This window comes from Pan paniscus, chromosome 17 (assembly GCF_029289425.2).
Source record: "Pan paniscus chromosome 17, NHGRI_mPanPan1-v2.0_pri, whole genome shotgun sequence".
Lineage (NCBI taxonomy): Eukaryota > Metazoa > Chordata > Mammalia > Primates > Hominidae > Pan > Pan paniscus.
Genome location: NC_073266.2, coordinates 28,908,033 through 28,931,437, shown reverse-complemented (window position 1 = coordinate 28,931,437; position 23,405 = coordinate 28,908,033). Strand labels below are relative to the sequence as shown.

Below are 23,405 nucleotides of genomic sequence, written 5' to 3'. Positions count from 1 at the left end.
TTTCATTTAATTGGTTCATACGCAATTCTAGAAGGTAGATTTGATACTTAAGTTTTGCTGAGAAAGGGCAGATATTTTTGATAATTGGGAAAACCGTTACATAATCCACTAGATTACATGCCATTATTTAAGAGTATTTTTGCTAAAATGTTACTTTTTTATAGAAAATTAAATTAGGCATTGAATTTGAGTTTATAACTCCTTAGTATTATATAAATATATTTAAACAAATATTTGATTTTTATGAATAATTGGCTAGGCATAGTAGCTCACGCCTGTAATCCCAGCACTTTGGGAAGCTGAGGTGGGCAGATCACGAGGTCAGGAGACTGAGACCATCCTGGCCAACATGGGGAAACCCTGTCTGTACTAAAATACAAAAAATTAGCCAGGAGTGGTGGCGCACGCCTGTAGTTCCAGCTGCTTAGGAGGCTGAGGCAGGAGAACAGCTTGAACCCGGGAGGCGGGGGTTGCAGTGAGCAAAGATCGCACCACTGCACTCCAGCCTGGCAACAGAGCAAGATTCTGTCTCAAAAATAAATAAATAAATAAATAATAAGAATAATAATAATATACTGAATTGATTTTTAAACATTTAAACATTAATAACATAAGTTGCTTCTCTCACATGGTCTTAATAGCCATGAATTAGTTTTGTTTTAGGTAAAAGTTTTTCTGAAAAATTTCCACAGCTTTGTTCAAAGGATTCTTTTTGTCTCTGACCTACTTTTAATGTCTGCATTTTTTTTGGAAATTCAGAGTCATAGAACTCTTCTCTGTGTGTAAAAACATTCAGACAGAGCTGCTGCCCATCCTTGCAACAGCTAGGGGCTGAGCTCCTGCTCTGCTGAGTTTTGGGTTTATTCTCTAACCTGTGGCAGTGTGCTGTAGTCAGCCCGACTTATGCTACTGTCATGGACAGTGCTAATAATAATACTGCCTTTTGCTGGAGATGTTAGTTCTGACTTATTCATTTTAAGACCTTTTGCTGGAAGTGTTAGTTCTTGCTTATCTAATTTTAAACGAACATGAAAGACAATTTAAGTGATTTTGTACATTTTAATTTACTCATCTACATTTTCTTGTATTTTTTGGATTAAAGTGTACCTGTATGCTCTTTCTCTCTTTCTGTGGAACACTTCATTTGTAGTGTCCAATTTTTAAAAAGAAAACATTTTGATAACAGTTTCAGAGTAATGACAAACCAAACACACATTCTAATTGTCTACTTGTACAATTTGTTGGGTAGGTACTGTAGGGGGAAGAATTAAATATACATGAGGAAGAGAAAAATCTTTGCCAAGAATTTCAGTTATTATCACTTATGGTTTACCCATATTGTCATAGAAGTAAGAAAATGGGAATTATTTTCTAATTTTCTGTCACAAAATAAAGATTATATAAAAATAATAGTGTTATTTTTGTGTTTTGTTATTGATTTTATTTTGTCAATACTGGATAAGTTACAGATTTATCATAATGCCATTAAAAGATTTTCACAAAGGATAAGGAATGCCAAAGTCCAGATGTAAGGAACCACTGTCAAGTGCTGTTCAGCTTAGACTGCATTTACCCGCAGAAACTATCAGCGTTAATTTGTAGCTTGTTTCACATAATTGGCTGAAAGTGTTAAGTATTAAAAACAGCAAAAAACTACTTTGTGTTCTTCTGAGCAATCATCACTAAATTACGTCACTTAATGCAGATTGTACTAAAGACTTAAAATCTTATGTAATGTTTGAAAATCATTTGCTTTAGTTTCCTTTTGTTCAATAAGCAAAACAATTTGATTTTAGAAACCCAGACTTTATTTTTTTTGTTCCAGCTCTGTTCAGATTAAGGTTATACTTAAAAGAATCCAAACTTTAAAATAGAAATTAGATGGGGATGATTTAATGGAGAATAATTTTCAAAGTGTTTGGGTAGCTAATTCACCGTTTGCAATTACAGTATAATATTTACACATAAAAAAGTAATTTACCCACAACTTTTTGGAACATACTTAGGTACACCAAGCCACATTTTTTTGTGGTCAGTCTTGTGACTTGTTAGAAAAAGCAGCTGGCTGCCTGTGTAGAGCCAGACTTACACTTGGATTGTAGTTTAATTTTTGTCTTTTTACCTTTTTTAAAATTTTTTTGAGATAGAGTCTCACTTTTCACCCAGGCTGGAATACAGTAGTGTGACCTCGGCTCACTGCAACCTCCACCTCCTGGGTTCAAGTGATTCTCCTGCCTCAGCCTCCTGAGTAGCTGGGAGTACAGGCACCCGCCACAATGCCCGGCTAATTTTTGTATTTTTAGTAGAGACAGGGTTTCACCATGTTGGCCAGGCTGGTCTTGAACTCCCTACCTCAGGTGATCCACCTACCTCGGCCTCCCAAAGTACTGGGATTACAGGTGTGCGCCACCGTTTAATGTTTTTACATTAAAAACAAATTCCTGAATTAATGGGCATATTTGCTTAATATATCCATGGTTGCTTTGACTTCTGTTCTGACTGTTGAGCTTTTCAAGTATCATTTAACTTTTGGTTAAATTCACTTTTGAAGTTAGTTTTTTGGGGTTTTTTTTGTTTTTTGTTTTTAGATGGAGTCTTGCTCTGTCACCCCAGCTGGAGTGCAGTGGTGTGATCTCGGCTCACTGCAACCTCTGCCTCCCAGGTTCAAGTGATTCTCTTGCCTCAGCCTCCCAAGTAGCTGGGATTACAGGCACACACCACCACGCCTGGCTAATTTTTGTATTTTTAGTAGAGACAGGTTTTCGCCATGTTAGCCAGGCTGGTGTTGGACTCCTGACTTCAAATAATCCTCCTGCCTTGGCCTCCCAAAGTGCTGGGATTACAGGTGTGATCCATGGTGCCTGGCCTGTTTTTAATTATTTTTTTTTTATTTTTTGAGACAGTGTCTTACTCTGTTGCCCAGGCTGGAGTACAGTAGTGCAATTATGGCTCACTGCAGACTCAACCTCCCAGGATCAAGTGATCCTCCCAACTCAGCCTCCCAAAGAACTTGGATGACAGGCGCACGCCACCATGCCCAGCTAATTTTTGTATTTTTTGTAGAGATAGGTTTTGACCATGTTGTCCAGCTAGTCTCGAATTCCTGGGCTCAAGCTATCTGCCTGCCTCAGCCTTCCAAAGTGCTGGGATTACGGGTGTGAGCCACTGCGCCCAGCCAAGTGTAGTCTTACATGTTAGTGTTTACAGAGGAACTGTACGACCTTTGTGCAGATAAATATTTCATAACAAGAGGTTTGTTGTTGGTCAGGTTGTTGTTCTCATCTCCTTAGCAAGGGTGGGGATAATGGTAAAGAAAACTTGTGTGTTTGATTTTTTCTCAGTATCTTCTCTCTTCTGAATTTGAATGTTTTAAGGAATTAAATCAAAGGTGGATGAGCTAAAAGCAGCCTATGACCGGGAGGAGTCTACAAACTTGGAAGACTATGAGCCTAACACTGTAGCCAGTTTGCTGAAGCAGTATTTGCGAGACCTTCCAGAGAATTTGCTTACCAAAGAGCTTATGCCCAGATTTGAAGAGGCTTGTGGGAGGACCACGGAGATTGAGAAAGTGCAGGAATTCCAGCGTTTACTCAAAGAACTGCCAGAATGTAACTATCTTCTGATTTCTTGGCTCATTGTGCACATGGACCATGTCATTGCAAAGGAACTGGAAACAAAAATGAATATACAGAACATTTCTATAGTGCTCAGCCCAACTGTGCAGGTACATGGTCTTCTCTACACATATACTCTCTGGTACTGACATTGGGGAACTGATGTAATTTTCTATTGCTGAGTCACATGTAAAGCAGTGAACTTGAGAAGATAGGTAATGGATTTGCTTGAATACGGGTCTTTTCCTTTCATAATTTGGACAGTGTCGATGTATAAGATAATGAACATACTTGCCCTTTAGCTTGTAGTGATGTAATTTGAATGCGGTACAGTCTTTGATGTGGGTTTATAAACAAGACCTGATGACAAGCATCCTTCATTAGGGGAGGAGGAGCCCATGGCATCTACAGTTACAGAGTTCGTGTGTAGAATTTTAGAGATGCCAGTTATTTAATCAATAGCATTATTGCTTCATTAGATCACAGACACACATCAAACTCAGGCACAAAGGGACCTGTCATTAATTGTTTGGTCAAAAATTTAGCCTGAGGATTTCATTCATAAGGATGGATCCTAGAGAGACATGTTATAGGCTCTGAATCTGAGAAGGAACTTCAGGGAATTGGGTAGTGTGTTAATTGGTATCTTTTTACAACATACATACTTGGCTTTCCTTTATTGCTGCTCAGTTGGTGCTGTCATAGAGTATATGTTTTCTTTTAATTACAGTTAATGATATTTTACTCAGGCCAATAAAAAGGGAGATGATAGGTTATATTTATTATCTTAAGCCCTCTTTTTGGCCAGTATTCTGAGTCACCATAAATCACTGTCACTGTTATTAGAGAGCGTTTTCATTTACTAAAGAGCGTTTCAGTCAGGCGCAGTGGCTCACACCTTTAATGCGAGCACTTTAGGAGGCTGTGGCAGGAGGATAGCTAGAGGCCAGGAGTTCAGCCTAGGCAACATAGCAAGACCCTGTCTCTACAAAAAAATTAAAAATTAGCTGGGTGTGGTAGCATGTATGTGTAGTCCCAGTTACTTGGGAGGCTGAGGTAGGAGGATTGCTTGAGCCCAGCAGTGAGCTATGATCATGCCACTGTACTCCTCTCTGGGTGACAGAGCAAGATTTTATCTCTAAAAAATAAAGATTCTTCTGTTACTCATTGATTACACTTTGAAAGCAAAATGTTTCTCAGATTTTAGTTTGATCATTAGGATTTCAGGATCTGGTAAATATTACATTGATACTTAATATTACTATAATATAATAGAGATGGTTGTATCATAGAAGAGTCAAGTGTGTTGTAAGAGCAAGTTTTAGGTAGGAAATAATTTCTTGTAGTAGCTTTTCAGCCAACCTAATGCCCTGGCCTCCTAGCATATGAACATCCATACTTAAATGCTGGCTGTGTCCAGGTATTTGTTTCTGGAGTGAGGGCTTTCAACCTCAACCCAGCTTTACTACTGTGGCGCTCCCACTTCCCTCATGGTCCTCATTCAGTCCATTGCGTCTGTTAAAATATGTCAAAGTAAGTTGAAAATAAAGAATATGAGATGTTTTAGCCAGGCATGGTGGCTCACGCCTGTAATCGCAGTACTTTGGGAGGCTGAGGTGGGTAGATCATTTGAGGTCAGCAGTTCGAGACCAGCCTGGCCAACATGGTGAAACTCTGTCTCTACTGAAAATACAAAAAAATCAGCCAGGCGTGGTGGCACACGCCTGTAATCCCAGCTTACCAGGGAGGCTGAGGCAGGAAAATTGCTTGAACCCGTGAGGTGGAGGTTGCAGTGAGCTGAGATTGTGCCACTGCACTCTAGCCTGGGCTACAGAGCGAGGCTCCATCTCAAAAAACCACAACCACCACCACCAACAACAAAAAACACACAAAAAATAAGATGTTTTAATCAGTTAATATTGTAGTGATAGAAAAAATAAACAAATGGATGGCATCAACTTCTCTATCCTTTTCTTGACTTTTTTTCCCTTCAGATCTTTCTGGTGCTTGAATACATGATTTAACTCATATTTTACCATTTTCTTCTTAAATTGGCTATTAACTAGCAAAGACTGTGTTGTCATTACTGGGTAGAATTTTCTTTATGTGTCCAGGATTAAAGGATGTATTATGTAATAGACACAAATAAGTGAAATAGAATGATAGTTTTAATGGTTTTCTTGTAAATCTTTTTTTCTTAGATCAGCAATCGAGTCCTGTATGTGTTTTTCACACATGTGCAAGAACTCTTTGGAAATGTGGTACTAAAGCAAGTGATGAAACCTCTGCGATGGTCTAACATGGCCACGATGCCCACGCTGCCAGAGACCCAGGCAGGCATCAAGGAGGAGATCAGGAGACAGGTGTGTGCACCCTGCCAGCCACAGCCTGCCTCCGCATTGGCCGTTGTGGAGTCCAGTGGTGATGGGCTCTTGTTTCCTGAACACTTTCTGTGTGTCTGGAGCTATGTTAGGCACACTGAAGTCAGAAATTCCCATCTGGTACTGTTTCATGCCAAATAAGTCGGAATACCATGGTGGAAAGAGCATAGTTTTTGGAATCAAAACACCTGGCTTTAAATTCTTGCTCTGATCTAATTAACTGATTTTAGGCGAATTCTTAACCACCTTAAGCACTGGTGTTCTTGCTTTAAAATGGACCCTCTTATAGGATTGATGTGAAGATTACCCCAAATGAGATAATACATGAAACATGCCAGGCACGTTGTAAATAGTCTAAAGATGTTTGCTTTTTCTGGACAAGGTTGCTGTCATCAGCCATATTTTATAGATAAGAATATTAAAATTCAGGGAAGTTAAGTAACTTACCCTGTGTGACATGATTACTAATTACAGACCCAAGATTTGAGCCCAAATCCTGGGATTTTTTACTATGCTATTTTGATGGAAGTAACAATGCCGTGTGTGTGTGTGTGTGTGTGTGTGTGTGTGTGTGTGTGTGTGTATGTAATAAATTCAAGACTAAATAAGAAAGTTAATTACATTTGATTATTTATTTGCATGCAATTTATCAAACCCCTGCTTGCTTTTCTTCCCTTGTATCTGCCCTGAGCTCCCAATGCTTACTAGTTAATGATGATGACGTTGGAGATGGGGATGTGGATTAAGTATTATTGAACCAATACAAATTAGTGAATAATTAATAGGCAAAACAATAAGAATGATTTTTCAATCATATCTTCAAAAAAATAATTAGTGCCATTATTCTACTCTAATGAAATAAAGGATAATTGAAAAATAGTTGATTCTTCATCTTTAGAAATTGCACGTGTTGTTAGTTTAAGATAAGAGGATATGAAATGCAACTAGGTGTGTGGCATTTGCTTTCTAGGAGTTTCTTTTGAATTGTTTACATCGAGATCTGCAGGGTGGGATAAAGGATTTGTCTAAAGAAGAAAGATTATGGGAAGTACAAAGAATTTTGACAGCCCTCAAAAGAAAACTGAGAGAAGCTAAAAGACAGGTGAGTTATTATTTTGATACCTAATGTTTATAATAGAATGTGTTTGAGTCTTTTATGTACTTTATGTACTCTTTTTTTTTCTTTCTTTCTTTTTTCTTTTGATGTTGACCAGGGTGGTCTCAAACTCTTGGCCTCAAGTAATCCTCCCACCTCGGCCTCCCCCAGAGTGCTGGGATTACAGACATGAGCCACCACCCCCAGCCCAAGTTCTTTCTGTTAAGAATATTATAATGTCACTTGAAGTGAACTTCTCTGGTGGGACATTTATTCACTAAAATGTTTCTAGTCCTATATTATTGATATTGCAGCCTGGTGTCAGTCACATGTTTCAGTGCAATCTAGAAAGTTGTTTTTTTTTTTTTTTGAGACAGGATCTTGCTCTGTCACCCAGGCTGGAGTGCAGTGGCACGATAATGGCTCACTGTAGCCTCGACCTCCTGGGCTCAAGGGATCCTCCTACCTCAGCCTCCTGAGTAGCTGGGACTACAGGTGTGCGCCACCATGCTCGGCTCATTTTTTATTGTTTGTAGAAATAGGGTCTTGTTATGCTGCCCAGACTGGTCTCAAACTTCTGGGCTCAAGCAGTCCTCCCACCTCCCAAAGTGCTAGGATTATAGGCATAAGCCACCATGCCTGGCCTAGAAAGTTTTGTTTTAATTAAAAATGATTTTACTAAAAAATTTGTCATTTCCTGCTTGGTTATACCTGTAAACAGGGCTTTCTACGGATGAAAAGCAGGCTGGATGGTGACACACCTTTGGGGACTGCTGGGGAATTTAAGGCATTTAGAATTAGTCAGCTCTTTGGAAATGTAGTGATGAGGGTCACCTGGAAGGCCCTGAAGATCAGGAGAGATTCTATTTATGTAATAATAATAAGAGTGGCCTGCAATACCTGATGAGTTTAGGGTATGCCAGTCAGACTTTTGAGTTCCCTCTTGTTTAGTGTGTGTTGCTTGGTTCTGGGACTGTGAGTGTACCAGCCACAGCAACGGTAAAATCCCAGATCTCTGGATCACCTTAAAATCCACATTGCAGATCAACTGCAGCATCTAAACAGCACATCCAAGGAACATTAGTTAGCCCTTGCCTGAATTGGGGAACATGATAGTAGGTCTCTGTTGTGGTTGTGTTAAAGAGACAAAGACAACCTGAATACTTCTGTTTCTTTGAGGTTAGAGATTTGTATTAATGTGGAGGATAGCTTTGTCACACGGGGCACATTCATGGGACTTTTACATGTGCGCTCCAGGATACGTAATCTAGCAGAAGCCCTCTGCGTATTTTTCTTCCTTCTTTTTCCTAGCTCACTAGGTTATCTATGTCTTGCTTCCTTTATGTGTTTTTTGTTGTTGGTGTTGGTGTTGCTGTTAAAATTTTCCCTTCATGTCTCAGCCTAGAATCAGGTATTACAGATGGACCACTCAGGCTTCAGGGGCAAATTGTAATTGTTAATCATATGGCATTGCCAGTCAGCCTTTAAATGAAGAGTCCCCTGACTGACCTAGGACAGGGCTGATGGAGGTTTGGCTTTTGTTTCTCTTGCTTCTACATCTTGCCTAAATAAAGGAATCATGGTATAGCAGCCAGAACCAATATAAGAAGGGATGGATTAACTTTGCTTTACCGATTTTCCCGATGCTATGTTTTCACGCCAGCTCATTAATTCACAAAATGCACAGAAGATTCTACAAAAGTCTAATGTATTTTTATGTATTAGCAATGCACAATTGGATATTGAACCTAAAAAAAAAAAGAGACCTAAGTAAATGGAGAGATAAATCATGCATGTGGTACAGAAGATTCAATATTGTTAAGATGTTAGATTGTCACAAATTTCAACTTTGAGGAATAAATGACTTTTAAAGACAGAAGTAATGTAACTTATCATATTAACAGACTAAAAATAAGAAAAACCCACAACATCATATCAGTAGATGCAGAAAAAGATTTAGTAGAATTCAATACTTATTCATGATAAAACTCCCAGCAGATAACTTTCTCAGCCTGATAAAGGACATCTACAAAGAATCTACAATTATCATACTTAATAGTGAAAGACTAAATGCTTACCCTAAGATTGGTGTACACTGCAGGGATTTCTGCTGTTACCACCTCTATTCAGCATTGTACTGGACGTTCTAGCCAGTGCAATAAAGCAAGAAAAAAGACACGCATATTGGAGAGAAATAAGTTTTTATTCTTGGATAACATGATTATCTGCTGAGACCAGCTTGCTCGGGGAGACCCTAGCCCAGTGGCACTAGAGGAATTAAAAGACACACATACAGAAATATAGAGGTGTGGAGTGGGAAATCAGGGTTCTCACAGCCTTCAGAGCTGAGAGCCACACACAGAAATATAGAGGTGTGGAGTCTCAGCCTTCAGAGCTGAGAGCCGCTTATTGATAGCAAGCCAGTGATAAGCATTGTTCCCATAGATTATAGATTAACTAAAAGTATTCCTTATGGGAAATAAAGGGATGAGCCGAAGTAAAGGGATGTGTTCTGGCTAGTTATCTGCAGCAGGAGCATGTCCTTAAGGCACAGATCGCTCTTGCTATTGTTTGTGGCTTAGGAACGCCTTTAAGCAGTTTTCCACCCTGGGTGGGCCACATGTTCCTTGCTCTCATTCGGTAAACCCACAACCTTCCAGCGTGGGCATCATGGCCATCACGAACATGTCACAGTGCTGCAGAGATTTTGTTTATGGCCAGTTCTGGGGCCAGTTTATGGCCAGATTCTGGGGGGCCTATTCCCAACAGTTATCTACATATAAAATCCTAAGGAATCTACAAAAAAAGAGCTAATCAGTGAGTTTAGCAAGGTTGTAGGATACAAGACCAGATATACAAATGTCTAGTGTATTTCTTTATATTAGCAATGCACAATTGGATATTGAACCTAAAAAAAAAAAATAGAGACCTAAATAAATGGAGAGAGAAATCATGCATGTGGAACAGAAGACTCAATATTGTTAAGATGTTAGATTTTCCCAGATTGATCTGTGGGTCCAACCCCAATCAAAATCCAGACAGATGGTATTTGTGAAAATGAATAAGCTCTTCTAAAATTTATGTGGAAATACAAATGACCTAGAATAGGTAAACAGTTTTGAAAAAGAACATAGCCGGAAGATTGGAGGACTCTTACTACCCGATTTCAAGACTTACTACAAAGCTGCAGTTCATCAAGACAGTATGTATTGGATAGGGATAACATACAGAATAGAAAGTTCAGAAGTTGACCTACACATATCTGGGCAATTACTTTTTTTTTTTTTTTGAGATGGAGTCTCACCCTGTTGCCTAGGCTGGAGTGCAGTGGCGCAATCTCAGCTCACTGCAAGCTCCGCCCGCTGGGTTCACACCATTCTCCTGCCTCAGCCTCCCGAGTAGCTGGGAATACAGGTGTCTGCCACTACGCCTGGGTAATTTTTTGTATATTTAGTAGAGACGGGGTTTCACCGTGTTAGCCAGGATGGTCTCGATCTCCTGACCTCATGATCCACCCGCCTCGGCCTCCCAAAGTGCTGGGATTACAGGCGTGAGCCACTGCGCCCAGGGGGCAATTACTTTTTAATGAAGATACTAAAATAATTCAGTGGGGAAGGGATATTCTTTTCAACAAATAGCGCTGGAACAGATGCAAAGAAAAAAAACTTGACTCTATCTGTACAACATATGCAAAAAATAGCTTGAAATGAATCATAAGCTAAGACTAAAAAAGCTTCCAGAAGAAAAAAAAAACAGGAAAATATCTTACTGACCTTGGCTTAGGCAGTAATTTCCTAAATAGGATACAAAACCTTTTATAAACTATAAAAGAAAAATTTGATAAATTGAATTTCATCAAAAATTTAAAAATATGCTCTTCAACAGATATTAAGAAAATAAATATCCAAACCAGAAGCTGCGACAAAATATTTGCAAAAGCTTGTATCTGATAAAGGACTTGATTTTTTTTTTTAAAGTTTACAGTTTAATAAGAAAACAACCAATTTTTAAAAGGCAAAAATTTGAACAAATACTTTACCAAAGATCATATATAGATGACAAGCACATGCAAAGACTCTCACCATCATTAGTCATTAAGGAAATACAGATTAAAAGTACTCTGAGATAACAGTATACATCAACTAGAATAGGTTGCTCTTGGTAATGCAAAATGGTGTAGCCATTTTGAAAAACAGCTTGGCAGTTTCTTATAAAGCTAAACATGCGGTTACTTACCATAGCACCCAGCCTTCCCACTCCTAGGTATTTATCTAAGAGAAGAAAGCATTTGCCCTCACAAAGCATGTGCGAAATGTTCCTAACAGCTCTAGTTATAATAGCTTACAACTAGAAGGAACCCCAATGTCCATCAGTTGGTGAATGGATAAACAAATTGGGGTACATTTATTCCATGGCATGTTGCTCAGCAACTACTGATACAGACAACCAAGTAGATGAATCTTAAAAGCATTGTGCTAAGTGGAAGAAGCCAGATAATCACACTACTTACTGATTGATTTAGTTATGAAACTCAAGGAAAGGAAAAACTGCAGCGATGGAGACCAGGACAGGGGTTGCTAGATGCCGGCAGATGGTGGAGGACCCCAAGGGCACTTTGTGTGGCAATGGAAACATTCTAGAGCATGATGGTGGTGCCGGTTACTTGACTTTATGTTTGTGAACACTAAATTCTGTGCTCAAGATTTACACTCCTGACCACACCCTCCCTAAGTATTACAATAGGTAATTTCTGTGGAAGGGTACCAGAAATGGCAAGTACATTCACCAGAATTGAGTATTTTTCACAGTGCAGGCACAGACTCAGATCTCCATGTTATATTCCAAGCCCAGTTACCAAATGCCCATCCAGCTAGATGGTTCATCTGACTGTTATTGTTTCAATTCTAGGAAATGAGAAGGAAACGTGTAGATTGGTGGTGGTGTGATATGTTGAATATGTGTTACATATAGGCTGACTAGTTCTTTTTTATTTGTCTTATTTGACAGGAGTGTGAAACCAAGATTGCACAAGAGATAGCCAGTCTTTCAAAAGAGGATGTTTCCAAAGAAGAGATGAATGAAAATGAAGAAGTTATAAATATTCTCCTTGCTCAGGTAACCTAAAATCTTTTTCTCTCTTTTGCAAGACTCTTTTTTTTGTTTTTGAGACAAAGTCTCGCTCTTGTCCCCCAGGCTGGAGTGCGTCGAAGCGATCTCAGCTCACTGCAACCTGCAACCTCCGCCTCCCAGGCTCAAGCAATTCTCCTGCCTCGGCCCCCCGAGTAGCTGGGATTACAGGCACCTGCCACCACGCCCAGCTAATTTTTGTGTTTTTAATAGAGACGGGGTTTCACCATGTTGGCCAGGCTGGTCTAGAACTCCTGACCTCAGGTGATCCGCCTGCCTCAGCCTCCCAAAGTGCTGGGATTAACAGGCGTGAGCCACTGCACCCGGCCTGCAAGGCTCTTAATGGTCATTTAAAAATAGTAACTTGAGAAGCTCTACTACAGATGTGAATATTTTAACCAAAATTATAAAGTGATTTTGAGGGCCTGTGTCTGTTTTATTTGTCCCTTCCTTTATGTTGTGTTTGTTAAAATGTTCAGTTATGGCGAAAGAAACTACCTTATATTCAGTAATGACTCTTTACTGGGCATTGTTCTAGACGTTTAATCTCATTTAGTGTGCACACAGGTCCGAATTATAGGTCTTTTCCCTAATTTACAGATTAGTGGTACTTGTTCCATATTAATGAGATCAGACTTTTAAAAATATTTTAAAAACCGTTGTACCTGGCATTACAAAGTCTGGAATCCTTGAAATGTAAGATACAGATTTTATCTAATAGTTGTTGCTAATAACACCTTTTAGATATTTTGATTTTATTCTTTACAGGTGAAAGTCAATTGTTGGAGGCAAATTGTCTTATTAGTCCTTCATTGATTTAACAGATATCCCTTTCGTGCCTACTGTATTCCAGGCATAGAGCTGAAGATGAGCTCATTTCTTTCTGAAGTTCTCAAGTCAGCCTCACTTTGTTCTGGAAATTGCCAGAGTTTAACCAGAAAGGAATGAAGTTCTAGGCTCTGACCACAGTGTGTCTAGGGTTCCAGAAACTCGTGTGGTTTCCCTGAAGCCCAATAGGTTTCAGTCCTTCTGTGTCGCCTCTGAAACATGCGTTGTTTTGCCTCTCAGGAGCACATAGTTTTCCTTGAGAGGATGAGTCCCAGATTATATCTTTGTTTCAGGGTTTTTCAGTCTGGTGTTTGTTGGAATGTCAGCTTTAGTAGGTATGCAGAGGTACAGGAAAGACATCTGTGTTCAAAAACATTTGGGCAGTACTGTGTCCTTCATCTCCTGGAGAGACGTTCTCAGCGCTGTTGGTGTTTGTGGGTAGTTCATTTTGGCATGTGACCATGGTAAATAATTACCTTCTCAGTACCTGCTCATTTGGAAAGAACGTCTGCACCCAGCTCCTCATCCCCACAGCCACCTTCTATTACTCTCTTAAGCTTTGTCTGCCTTGCTTCTTTTCTCTAAGTCAGAGGGGCTCTCTAGATCTTGGGCAGATAGGGATTTTTTCCCCATTCTTTTAATAAGACTGATGATCTTATCAATCTTAGAAATGCATATTGTGGTAAAGCAGAATATTGACTATTTAAATACCTTTGGGCCAGGCATGGTGGCTCACGTCTGTAATCCCAGCACTTTGGGAGGCTGAGGCGGGCGGATCACCTGAGGTCAAGAGTTTGAGACCAGCCTGGCCAACATAGTGAAACCCTGTCTCTACTAAAAATACAAAAATTAGCCAGGCATGATGGCAGGCGCCTGTACTCCCAGCTACTCAGCGGCTGAGGCAGGAGAATCACTTGCACCCGGGAGGCGGAAGTTGGAGTGAGCGAGATTGTGCCACTGCACTCCAGCCTGGGTGACAGAGTGAGACTCTGTCTCAAAAAAAAAAAAAAACAACCCTGAGGACTTTAAAGAGGATGGTGGCTTATGGAAAGGTGAAAAAATTTCTGTAATATCTTTCCTTCCCACTGATCTGCCTTAAAGGTGACGCTGACACCAGCCAGACATCTCTTGGATCCTTCTTTTCCTAGTGACCCCATCAAAGGTCACCATGGCCCTGTATATGCCTACTTTCCTGAGAGATGGGGAGGCATTAAGAGTGGGAAGCCGAAGCCAGTTTCATCCCTCAAGTCCTGGCTTTTCCCTGTGGGGGCCTCACAGGGGCCTTTGCAGTAGGAGGATATGGGGTTCCTGTGTGGCATTTTGTTATTGAGAAAAATCTAGTCATTCCCCCAAAATAACTTTACCTTTTCTCAAAGAAGCCTTTTCTTGACCCTAATGAAATAGGATGTTTTTGGTTGTGCAGTACATAACTCGTGTTCAGCACTCAATGGGGCTCAAGAATTCAGGGCAACATGGGAGACCCCAAACAAGTGACATTTCCTGGACTAAAACTCTCAGAGCTGTTCACCAGTGATCATTATTTCAGGAGAATGAGATCCTGACTGAACAGGAGGAGCTCCTGGCCATGGAGCAGTTTCTGCGCCGGCAGATTGCCTCAGAAAAAGAAGAGATTGAACGCCTCAGAGCTGAGATTGCTGAAATTCAGAGGTAAAGGAAAGCCGAGGGTTTTGAAGCTTCTGAGAATGTTTCTTTAAATATAACCATAATTGTTTTAGCTCTCAGACTTTCCTACAAAAGAATTAGGCATGTGAAATTCATCATCTTTAAGTTTCTTATTTATCAGGTCCTAAGAATGGTGTTATATTGAGTAGAGTCCTGAAAACATGGTAAATATAAAAGGAGGTCACAGACAAGCACATCCAGTACCATCTTCCTTTGTCTCTCATCTTGCAGTCGCCAGCAGCACGGCCGAAGTGAGACTGAGGAGTACTCCTCTGAGAGCGAGAGCGAGAGTGAGGATGAGGAGGAGCTGCAGATCATTCTGGAAGACTTACAGAGACAGAACGAAGAGCTGGAAGTGAGTTTTGGGGGGAAATAGCCAAAACGCATACTAACTTTTAGAAAGTTGTAGAGACCACATATTTCCCCTCAGAATTGTCCTTCTTTTTCTTGGTCACCAGCTGGGAGGCTGAGTAGAGAGGAATTTAGGGGGACATCTCACCGAGAGTCTGTGGGACTTGAGCTAAGTGCGGGCCAAGCAGATGGCACCTGTGTGTCTTCCTCAGGCTGTGAACTGGCGTTCTGTGACTTTAGTGTGACACGTAGACCTTTCTCCACCCGATGTAAAGGCAAGCCTCACCTGACTGTGTCAGCTTGAGCAGCTTTGAATGACCTAGTCTCTGTTCCCAGAGAAGGTGAACAGAAAAATCAGCGCTAGTGATGGAAGAACAGTCTCCCGAGTCTCCCTGTGGGTGAAGCAAGAGACAGAGTTTCTCTTGGCCTCAGCCCGAGAAGCAGCAGGTGAGAGGGAATCGGCGCTAAGAAACTAGGAGAGGCTGCACAGTGAAGAGAAGGCGGCAGAGATAAAGGTCTAGATCACAGTTTCCCTTCTTACCCCAAATAAAATACTGTGTCCAGATATTTTGCCTAAGGATTGAGTGAGAGAACATACCCTCTTCACAGAAAGGAATCTAAGGATAGAGGGACAGCTCTGCATCCCTCATTTGGGTTCGCTCAGTGGCTGGTGCGAACCAGAACTACACCCTGCATAGAAAAGCAGAATGCCACACACAGCCACCCTGCTCAGGAGTCCTCTCTGCCGAGCCTGCGGGCAGAGCTCAGAGGCAACCACAAAGGTTCAAGGCAGAGACCCTTGCTGCAGCAGGAATGTGCTGTGGGAGGAAGCCCTGCAGGTGCTGGGACCAGGGTTGCTGGAGCTCCTGTTCAGAAAGGCCTCACATTGGCACCTGATGTTCTTTTCTTAACATTTTAAGATCGTATTAAAACTCGGAGTAGGAAAACAGAATCCAGAAGTATTGTACTTGGGGTGTAGGCTGAATTGCTGTAATAAAGAGAATAACATAGTGGTTTAAACAAGATGGTGTCTCTTGTGTGGCAGGCGGTCCAGCCCATCATCCTCCACACCACTTTTTTCCATGTAGGGTCCAATGTGGCTGCTCTGTCTTGCCACTCTTAGCAGGACTAAGTCAGCAGGGAAGGGATCAAGGCATGCCCAGTCGCCAAGGGCAGGGTGCATGCGTGGCACTCGGCGCTTGCGCTTACACCTATGCCCCCTTCGCAGAGCCTAGTCCATGCCACACCCATGCAGGGGAGGCTGGCACCTGCCACAGAGCGGAGGCCACGGCAGCAGGGCCGCTGCTATTCCTCAGGACCTAAACTTTGCCGAGTACGTCCAGATGATTTAGAATTGATAGTAATTTTCTGAAGTTTGATTGAGTAGGACATTTCAGAATTACCGTAATACTATTCACAAAAGACAAAGGATATTCACCTTTGAAACAAATCTAGTTTTTTATCTGATCTCTAACTCCCCTTTCTAATTGCTGCTAAAATTACTTTTATTTTCTCCTTGTTTAAGGGCTGTTGAGAAGCCAGTTCAAAGTTATAAGTTGTCTATTTTAAACACTAGGATACTGAATTATTAAAATAACGGTTTTCTGTTGGCACATGGATGTGTTTCTCTCTAGTAACCAGGAGCAGGGTTTCCAGCCTCACATTCTCAGGAGTCACGTGGCTCACTGTGCACTGTGCATTCCTGCTGGGTTTGTCTTCTGTTTCACAACCCATTGACTTAAACAAAACCAGATTCCTCTGTAGGATGCCCTTGCTAACCGCGCTCTGCTCCTGAGAAATCGTCCTCTGACTTCCTTAAGTGATAACTGCCCTTTCTGTCATTCCCCAAGATAAAGAACAATCATTTGAATCAAGCAATTCATGAGGAGCGCGAGGCCATCATCGAGCTGCGCGTGCAGCTGCGGCTGCTCCAGATGCAGCGAGCCAAGGCCGAGCAGCAGGCGCAGGAGGACGAGGAGCCTGAGTGGCGCGGGGGTGCCGTCCAGCCGCCCAGAGATGGCGTCCTTGAGCCAAAAGCAGCTAAAGAGCAGCCAAAGGCAGGCAAGGAGCCGGCAAAGCCATCGCCCAGCAGGGATAGGAAGGAGACGTCCATCTGAGCAGCCTGCGTGGCCGTCTGGAGTCCGTGAGACTGAAAGGACCCGTGCATCTTACTGTAACCCGGGGGCCAGGCCGGCTCTCTCGCTGTACATTCTGTAAAGGTGTCTTCTCTTCTCAGACTCTTCCTCTGTCACACGTCTGACTCTTTCGCGTCAGGCTCAGGTTCCATAAGAGAACGAAGCAGTGGATGCATTGTGGGCTTTAGGGACAGATGAGTTTTCCAGATAGTGTCAGCTTATTTGAAGATTAATTTTCTTTGTTAACTTAAAATAACTATTTTAACCCTTGAGTGGCTTCTTTTTAAACCAAAAATCGTCTTTCTTTGCTTTTTTATCACAGCAGAATCAGGATCTCTTTCTCATTCAAGGGGGGAACCACACCAGGTCAGCGCTGCGCCTGCTGTGGCCGCCGCGAGCCACGCCCTCTGGGATCTCTGGTACCGTCACTCTTGCTTGTGCCTTCCACACCTTCTCGGTGCAGATCCCTATGGGGGAGCTGCCTCACGTTCTCTGACTGGTCAGAGCAGCGCCTGGTGGGTGTTCCCTGGCCCACTCTCCTCTCTCCTTCTGCAGTTCTAAACCACAGTCCATAAGCCCGAGTCACCAGGACGGCCTATCTGGCCACAGACGGGCTGCCTGTGGAGCCTGCCCACCGGCCCCCGGCAGTGCAGGCCAGCGGGGAGGAGGCTGCCCGTTCCTGCCAGTTCCTCACTGCGGGGACCAGCAAAGGCCTTCTCACTGGGTTGGTCAAAGGTAGTCACCTTGGCCTGGTGCATCCACAGAGGATGTTGTTCAAACCAGAAATCTTTTAAACGACTGACCTTCCTTAAAAACAGAATGACTCCGGTTGCTTGCTTGGGCTAGAATGTACACGTCTCCTTGCCTGAATAAGCCATATATATGCTCTTAAACAAAAGTTTGAAATTATCCATATCATCTCAGTGAACCTACTGGTGGACTCCCAATTGACAAGATTGAGCAATAGAAAAAAATTCCTTTCCTTTGAATGATAGCTGTGATTCACCCCACCCCATTTTCTTGTTTCTGGTCCATCCAATGAGACGGATGCTCTGATGCTCTGAGGCTTCTGGGAGGCTGGGCCCTGGAGGCAACGTGCTGCAGGCGCACTCTGTCAGAGTGAACAGCACCGCAAGACAGGCCAGGCTCGTGGCTCGGAAGACAAACCCCACACACACTCAAGGGGTCGAAAACAAACCCCACACGAGGGCTCTCACCTCCTTCTCCTAGGTAGTATTTATTTTCAGCACCTGTTTGATGCAGTTTTTAATCCTCTACCTATTGCACTGTTGTGACTCGTTGGCCATTATTTGATTTTTGTACGAAAAAAAGCTTTGTTATAGAAATCAGCATACTATTTTTTTAAATCTGGAGAGAAGATATTCTGGTGACTGAAAGTATGGTCGGGTGTCAGATATAAATGTGCAAATGCCTTCTTGCTGTCCTGTCGGTCTCAGTACATTCACTTTATAGCTGCTGGCAATATCGAAGGTTCCTTTTTTGTTTGTGTAAACTCTAATTTCTATCAAGGTGTCATGGATTTTTAAAATTAGTATTTCATTACAAATGTCTCAGCATTGGTTAACTAATTTTTGCCAGGACCATTATTGATCAAGCAAATAAATTCAACAGCCATTTGGGAAAAAGAAAAGCTTCTAGTTTTTTTGTACACATTCTTTCTGTGAGGAGATTGAGTACTCTGCAGCTGGCGAGGAGTTGGTTGAGGCACTTCTTCAAGGCCAAGGGGGAACACAGTGTTTTGTTTCCAGCTCACTTTGTATCCCTCACCTCTGCAGACACGGGGAGAACCCCGGACCCCTGGCATGCATGCTGGCAGTGGCATGCCTCCCTTCCACAAGCCCATGCTGCTGCAGAGGGAGCCTGTGTTTGCAAAACCCAGTGGACTGGGCTGGGGTCTGCTGTCTGAGCAGCTCCTGGCTCCGGTGGGAACTGCACACAAGTCCACTGGCCTGGCTTGGCCCCAGGCATTGCAATTTACAGACATTTGCATTTCATACGGTAAATGAGGACTCAGCACAGCCAACCATAATTAGCATGTCTGGGATAGACTGGTCTAGAATAAAAATGAAGTTTCCATTGCTTTTTTTGCTTTAAAAATTCCACAATTAAAATATCTGTCATTGAAAGCTTAGACAAACAGCTGACTTCTCTGTTTTGTGTAGTTAAATCTATAATGTTAAATTTATATAGCTAAATTCTCCTTGATGGAAAGTCTCAAACGCCCTGATGGGGTACATTTAGCATTGGGGATCTGGAGATATTGAGGTGTGAGACCTGAGGTCACCTCCCAAGATGGGCTCTAGTGCTGTGTGATCTTTTTTTTTTTCACTGCAGCTGTTTCTGTGAAGAGCACATTGCTTGTTATGTATTAGGATATCTTAAGAACAAACACACCTTCTGGGTCCAGCCAGGCTGAGCAAGATGCAGCCTGGGCTTTCTGGAGCTCTCCACGGGGACGCGTGCCCAATTCCATGTTTTCAGCCTCAGCCCTGGCCCATGGTTCTCACGAGGGATAGAAGGAAAAGCCGGAGTCAATTAGCAGGCAGAGGCTTCAGCGTAAGATCCCACAGCTTTTAGGGAAGGTGGGCAGTGCCCCTGGAATGTTCTAGACTAGATCCCAGGAGACCCAGAAGACGTGATAGCAAGCCTGGGCAGAGGAGGGGGCAGAAAGCCCTTAAATGCCACATGTAGGGGCTCTTTTGCAGAGCAGGAAGAGTACTGCTGCCTGTCACATGCCGGGTCCTCCGAATCTGCAAAGTGATGGATGCTCATTCTCTGCATTCTGGTGACTTTGCTGTTACTAGACAAGCATGATTCAACAGGTGTTCAGTTCAGCCCCAGCAGATCTCGGACATCCGACCTCTGCTCCCACCGCCTAGCTCAAGTGTCTGGAGTGCTGTGACCGGACATCGTGCTGAGCTGTTCCCAGGTCTCATGCTAGAAACTGGCTTCTAGACAAACAGTGCGGGTACTGGAAGCAACGTGGACTTTAGGCAGGAAAGGCTTTTTTTATTTGTTTGTTTTTGGAGACAGAGTCTCACTCTGTTGCCCAGGTTGGAGTGCAGTGGTTTGATCTCGGCTCACTGCAACCTCTGCCTCCCAGTTCAAGCAGTTCTCCTGCCTCAGCCTCCCAAGTAGCTGGGACTACAGGTGCACACCACTACCAACCATGCCTGGCTAATTTTTTGTATTTTAGTAGAGACGGGGTTTTACCATATTGCTCAGGCTGGTCTTGAACTCCTGAGCTCAGGCAATCCACCCACCTCGGCCTCCCAAAGTGCTGGGATTATAGGCGTGAGCCACTGCACCCAGTGTAGGCAGGAAAGTCTTAAGTCTGGGTTTTCTTCATAACCTTCAAAAGCAGTCTTGTTAAACTTCAGTTTTTTCATTGGCAAAATGGTGGAGATAATCTTGATTTCCAAAGGCTGCTTAGATAAATAATGGCTAGTAAGTACCTGGCATAGGGCTTTTGGCGTCATACTCCAATTCATTTTCCCTACAGGACATGATCTGTGACTTAGTCATCATGTTATTAACATTAAACTTTATAGTGCAGAGATGAGTCGGGGAAGAAAGAACATAGCGTTCTTTAAGCTGCAGGTTTCATTTCTCAGCCTCAAGGCTCAGCTACAGAATAAGCTGTGGCTCGACTGCCTGCCTACCATTTTACAGACGGGAGACTGAGGCTCAGAGCAGTGACATGGCCTGCATGGGTCACTATTGCCCCCACTGTCGCGCACATCCCTGAGCCTGAGGGAATGAAGCGTTTGTGGGGGTACCCTGGGCTCAGAGGTTCCTGCAGGATCAAAATTGCTGCATCTGGGAGGGAAAGCAGGTGTGATCTGTGTGTGATATGGAGGTACCAGCGGGGCCCCTGCCTGTGGGGCCAGAGCCTGGGTACCAGAAGGCGATGCTGAACGCTGCAGCTACAATTAGAGCAAGAAGCTCCCCTTTGGAAGGGCAGCTCTAGCCTTCTGAAAAGGGTCACACCAGCAGTTCTTGAGTTTCTCATGTGGGGATAAAAACCCTCATATCTCATTACTACTGTTAAGACTGTTCCAATGACAGAGAGCAGTCGGAGAGAAGGAATGGGAAGTTCTCTCGAGGAGGGTTGAGTTCTGCCTCACACATACTGCACCACAGGCTGGCGAGGCCAGGAAGGAACTCCCTGAAGAGGGAGCCATGGTGGAGAGCTCGGCAGGCTCACACCTGCCCACTTAGGCTGACCTTGCTGTAGGGAGGCCACGGAAGGTACAGGACTCTCCCTTACATCAGAATTTCAGATCAACGATGGATGTTTTCTTAGTGTAACTGTTAAGTATGTCCCACGCAGCTGCAGTTGAATTGAGTGTCCTGTATTTTGACTCGCGAACTCTGTCCACGCTGTGAAAGGTGACTGTGATCTTGAGTGCTGCACAGATAAGGAGTCCTTGTTATTTGAGGGAAACAGAACACCCAAAGCAGGTGAATGTCGGGCAGAATCCAAGAAACTGAAGGGATCGAGTAGGTCCAGCTGGGGAGGGGAAGGAAGGACTCAGCATTGACAAAGTTTGGCTCTTTGCCTCAAATTAAAATTGTGGGGAGATTCACCAAGCAAGTGTACAGCCTGATACTGACCCCTGCAGGCCGCCTACCACTCGCAAAGGGACACAGCTTGCTAGTAAAAGACTGAGCCAAGCGGATGGGTCTGGGGCAGCTGTGCCCTGTCCATGACTGACCCTGGCTGCCCCCAGGGTGGCAGTGATGCCGCAGCAGCCACTACAGCCACAAGCTGTGACCCCCACAAGCCGTGACCACCACAAGCCGTGACCACAAGCCATGACGACCACTAGTGGTCATGTGGGCTTTGACATGTAGAGTTTGAAAGTGCTGATTTGCAGCCAAGGAAGTAAAATATAAATATTAAATGTTTAAAATCTCTGATCATTGTGGGTTAAGATACCAAATTATGCAAAGAGTTTAACGTGGCAAAGATAAAATCCTACACCAACAGATTGCATTATGGCTTCAGTCTCAGGAAGGCCAGGTCTCTTGGCCCCACCCCAGACCTATGGAATCTGAATCTGCATTTGAACAAAGTCCCCAGGTGACTTAGCCGCATGTTAACTTTTGGAAAACAGGCACCAGGCCGGGTGCGGTGGCTCATGCCTGTAATCCCAGCACTTATGGGAGGCTGAGGCGGGTGGATCACGAGGTCCAGAGATTGAGACCAACCTGGCCAACATGGTGAAACCCTGTCTCTACTGAAAGTACAAAAATTAGCCAGGCGTGGCACTGTGCACCTCTAATCCTAGCTACTCAGGAGGCTGAGGCAGGAGAATTGCTTGAACCCGGGAGGCAGAGGTTGCAGTGAGCCGAGATTGTGCCTCTGCACTCCCACCTGGGCAACAGAGTGAGACTCCATCTCAAAAAAAAAAAAAAAAAAAGGAAACTTTCTAAATGTCCAACATTTCACTAGATACTTAAAAGCTACAACAGAAAAACCAGGAAAATCTCAGTAAATGACCATCCAGGAAAGTCGGCCAGCAGTCTTACAGTGTCCACCCGTTATCCCTTGGCCTTTTGCCCAGCCAGTGGGACAAGCCCCTATTCTAGCATGAGCTTGCTAGGGCTCCCCTTTCCTTGTGGATGCCCTCCTGGCTCCCTCTCCCTCCCCTCAGCATCTGCCTGTGGGATGTTCCCTGCGGAACTTCCTCTTGTCCACGCTGAATTCCTCGGTGCTGGAGGACCAGCTTGCGCTCTCCTGTCCACGGCCGGGCATCTCCTGGGGATTGGGAACAGCAGGACAATGTGGGCCCGCACCCAAACGCGGCTCAGGAGCCTCTGGCGAGGTGGTGGCTCTTCCCATGGAACTACTGAATATACTACTCAGTAGCTGTCTTGTATCCAACTAGCAACAATTATTGGTAATATTAACACTAAAAAGCAGATGGGGTGAAATAATCATGGTAAAATTACTAAAAACTGCAAGTAATCTTGTCAACTCTAAATCAGCAAAATTTGCCCTAAAAGAAAGACATGGTAGAAATTAAACTCATAGCCATGCTGCAAAACATCACATGGACTGAAAGTGGATTATTGATCATTTGTCAAGTTTTCTAGGAAAAGAACTAAAGAATTATTTTTTTGAGACGGAGTCTCACTCTGTCGCCCAGGCTGGAGTGCAGTG

The 23,405-nt window shown here is 43.3% G+C and overlaps 1 protein-coding gene across 3 annotated transcripts in view; it reads left to right on the top strand.

Annotated features, from left to right (window-relative positions):
- Window positions 1-18,866, top strand: part of RALBP1 (ralA binding protein 1) — a 65,679-nt gene extending 46,813 nt beyond the window's left edge. For all 3 annotated transcript variants that reach the window (XM_003809328.5, XM_014342280.5, XM_034943912.3), the window contains exons 4-10: window positions 3,375-3,724; window positions 5,816-5,977; window positions 6,966-7,097; window positions 12,099-12,206; window positions 14,593-14,714; window positions 14,961-15,084; window positions 16,931-18,866. In XM_003809328.5, coding sequence (XP_003809376.1) covers window positions 3,375-3,724; window positions 5,816-5,977; window positions 6,966-7,097; window positions 12,099-12,206; window positions 14,593-14,714; window positions 14,961-15,084; window positions 16,931-17,197 — 1,265 coding nt within the window. In that variant the 3' untranslated portion in view covers window positions 17,198-18,866. The remainder of the gene's footprint in view (window positions 1-3,374; window positions 3,725-5,815; window positions 5,978-6,965; window positions 7,098-12,098; window positions 12,207-14,592; window positions 14,715-14,960; window positions 15,085-16,930) is intronic.
- The last annotated feature ends 4,539 nt before the right edge of the window (window positions 18,867-23,405 follow it).